General features: G+C 38.2%; 1 protein-coding gene across 3 annotated transcripts in view; it reads right to left on the reverse strand.

The window, feature by feature from the left end:
• LOC109593805 (uncharacterized) overlaps nt 1–3,168 on the reverse strand; it is a 5,250-nt gene that overhangs the window by 805 nt on the left and 1,277 nt on the right. Inside the window, exon 2 of one of the 3 annotated variants that reach the window (XM_020008901.1) lies at nt 1,664–2,290. In XM_020008901.1, the coding sequence (XP_019864460.1) occupies nt 1,664–2,290 (627 nt within the window). Of the gene's footprint in view, nt 1–883; nt 2,291–3,168 lie in introns of those variants that run through there. The other 2 variants (XM_020008900.1, XM_020008902.1) reach the window with 2 other exon arrangements.

The raw sequence follows: 3,168 nt of genomic DNA on the forward strand, positions 1-3,168 counted from the left end.
TTTTCTCTTCCCATGGACCATACACACTCTTACTCCAAGCCATTCCTATTACTCCATGACTCTTATTATAACTAAGCCCACATCCTGGTATCAAACACAAATCTGATAGAAGGTCAGGCATAGGACCGCCATCATATTTGATCATGTATATAAGCACAGTACCATCAGGCGCTCTAATAGCATGAGTCTCATGATGATATACAGGTAGGACAACTTCAGCAAATTCAAATGGACCTGCTGGTGACTGTCCCTCCAGACGAATGATGGCAGTGTTGCATACATATCTATCAGATTCATCATATGGTGGAGTATTGTATCCTTTAGCAGTGAGGAATGCATGGTATATACCATTCTCATAGATGACATCTCCTCCCCATGTTGGCATGCTACCATTGAAGTAACCATGTGGCTCTAATCTGTTTGGTGGCTTGAATTTTAACTGATTACACTTATCTCCTTTCCATCCAGGATCACATGCACACACTCCTTCATTATTGCATACTCCATTAAGTGAACAATCAGTTTCACTACCTTCACTGCATATTGGAGCTACTGTTTCACTTAATGCAACAAGACAAAAGAGCAACAGAAGAGTTGTCCACATTATTTGCTGTGTGTAATAGGGTGTGTCACAATCAGTGCATGTGCACACAACAATGCCATTCACAATGATAATGAATTTAGTAAGATTGAATAAGTAATGCAATTAGAAGTGTCTTTTTCAATTCATGCATCTAGTGGGATTTGTATGAAATGAATAAACTTTTGAGATACCAAAATTACAACTTTCATTAACAAAACGCTTTTTAATTGATAGATAATCATCAGGAGCCCTACCTTTTCATGGGCTACTGGAATCATGCATGAAAGTTTTTGTAAAAGATTGAGAAGTTTTGTACAGCTATAAAAATAGGTCTCAGTTTTTGTGCAAATTTTTTAAAATAATTATAATTGTGTTCAATGGCAATCTAGCCAATTGGTCACTTAAAAATTTTAATGTAGAGCTATATCTGCATCAATTATTGTGTACCAGATAACGGATACTTGCTAATTTAATAAATCTAAAAGCTAGCATGAACATCTATAGCTATGCAAACTATGGAGTAGCATGAATATCAATCATGTTCAATTGATTGTATAAATGTCCAACCATTGCCCCAGTTGCATCCATTTTGATACAATTCATCTACTGGTGTAAGGAGATACAGTGGATATCCATTAGTATCTAAGTACAATGCAGGTGCTTGACGACGTTTAAAGTAACTGACGGATCCATCAGCCCATGTCATGTTAGCATCCCACATTAAATCAGGTAGCAGTGTCCATGATAGTCCATCCTTACTGTATCCATAAGCACCGCGTGTTGAAAGATGGGGCAGTAATTGGCTGTGAACAAGCATATGGTATCCTCTCTTTGTTCTCCATATGAATGGGTCTTCATTAGACATTATCTGCCCTACAGGATACACTAATGATGGTGGCCAATCTTCGGGAGCATGCCATCCAAACACTGGCTCTTTAGACTGTATTGTATATGGACCAGACCAGTGAGGAGCTGTGGCTATAGCAATCTTTTCTTTTACAGTACTGTTAGAATTTAACCGATCACATTGCACTGATCGAAAAGCCATTACTGCAGTACCATTAGGAGCAAAAACAACAGAGGGACAATTTGTTTGACACAGCCAAGAGGATCTGTTAACAAGTCCTGGCCATGGATCAAGAATAACTTTCTCTTCCCATGGACCATACACACTCTTACTCCAAGCCATTCCTATGACCATGTGACTCTTATTGTAGCTTGCATCACATCCTGGTATCAAGCACAATTCTGATAGAAGGTCAGGCATATGACCACCCTGATATTTGATCATGTATATAAGTATAGTACCATCAGGTGCTCTAATAGCATGAGTCTCATGATGATATACAGGTAGGACAACTTCAGCAAATTCAAATGGACCTGCTGGTGACTTTCCCTCCAGACGAATGATGGCAGTGTTGCATACATATCTATCAGATTCATCATATGGTGGAGTATTGTATCCTTTAGCAGTGAGGAATGCATGGTATATACCATTCTCATAGATGACATCTCCTCCCCATGTTGGCATGCTACCATTGAAGTAACCATGTGGCTCTAATCTGTTTGGTGGCTTGAATTTTAACTGATTACACTTATCTCCTTTCCAACCAGGATCACATACACACACTCCTTCATTATTGCATACTCCATTAAGAGAACAATCAGTTTCACTACCTTCACTGCATATTGGAGCTACTGTTCCACTTAATGCAGCAAGACAAAGGAGCAGCAAAAGGCTTGTCCGCATTATTTGCTGTGTGTAATAGGGTGTGTGCACAACAATGCTAATTACAAAGATAATGAATTTTAGTAGGTAGGAATATACTTAATGAAACAAATCTAATGTTGTGAAGAACCACAACAGCACTGATTTTATGAATTCTCAAAGCTACTCCAAAAGCTGTATACCTCACTTAGCATGCTTTGTCTTGTATAATCACTCCTGACTACTCACTAATTATTGAACATGAGACTATATAGTATATATCTCATTACAATATGGCTGTAATGTTTTTATTATAAAACTTAGTGGCACTGTAAAAATTGCATTGCTTGACAGATACTTGAAAGTGATCATTATACTTTGTTTACTTCATTATCTACAATATTTCTCATAGCAAGTTAAATGCAGCATGTAGCAATGGCATAAAATAAATGCAACCTACTTTTCTAATGTTCAATTGGCTGCATTAGTGTCCAACCATGACCCCAGTTGCATCCATCTTGATACAATTCATCCACTGGTGTAAGAAGATACAGTGGATGTCCATTATCATCAAAGTATAATCCAGGCCCTTGACGACGTTTAAAGTAACTGACAGATCCATCAGCCCATGTCATGTTAGCATCCCACATTAAATCAGGTAGCAGTGTCCATGATGATAATCCATCCTTACTGTATCCATAAGCACCACGTGTTGAATGATTGGGACTTAACTGACAGTGAGTAAGCATATGATAACCTCTCTTTGATCTCCATATGAAAGCACCTTCATTAGATATTATTTGTCCTACAGGATACACTAATGATGGTGGCCAATCTTTAGGTGCATGCCATCCAAACACTGGCTCTTTAGACTGTA

This window comes from Amphimedon queenslandica, unplaced genomic scaffold, assembly GCF_000090795.2.
Source record: "Amphimedon queenslandica unplaced genomic scaffold, v1.1 AMPQUscaffold_13504, whole genome shotgun sequence".
NCBI lineage: Eukaryota > Metazoa > Porifera > Demospongiae > Haplosclerida > Niphatidae > Amphimedon > Amphimedon queenslandica.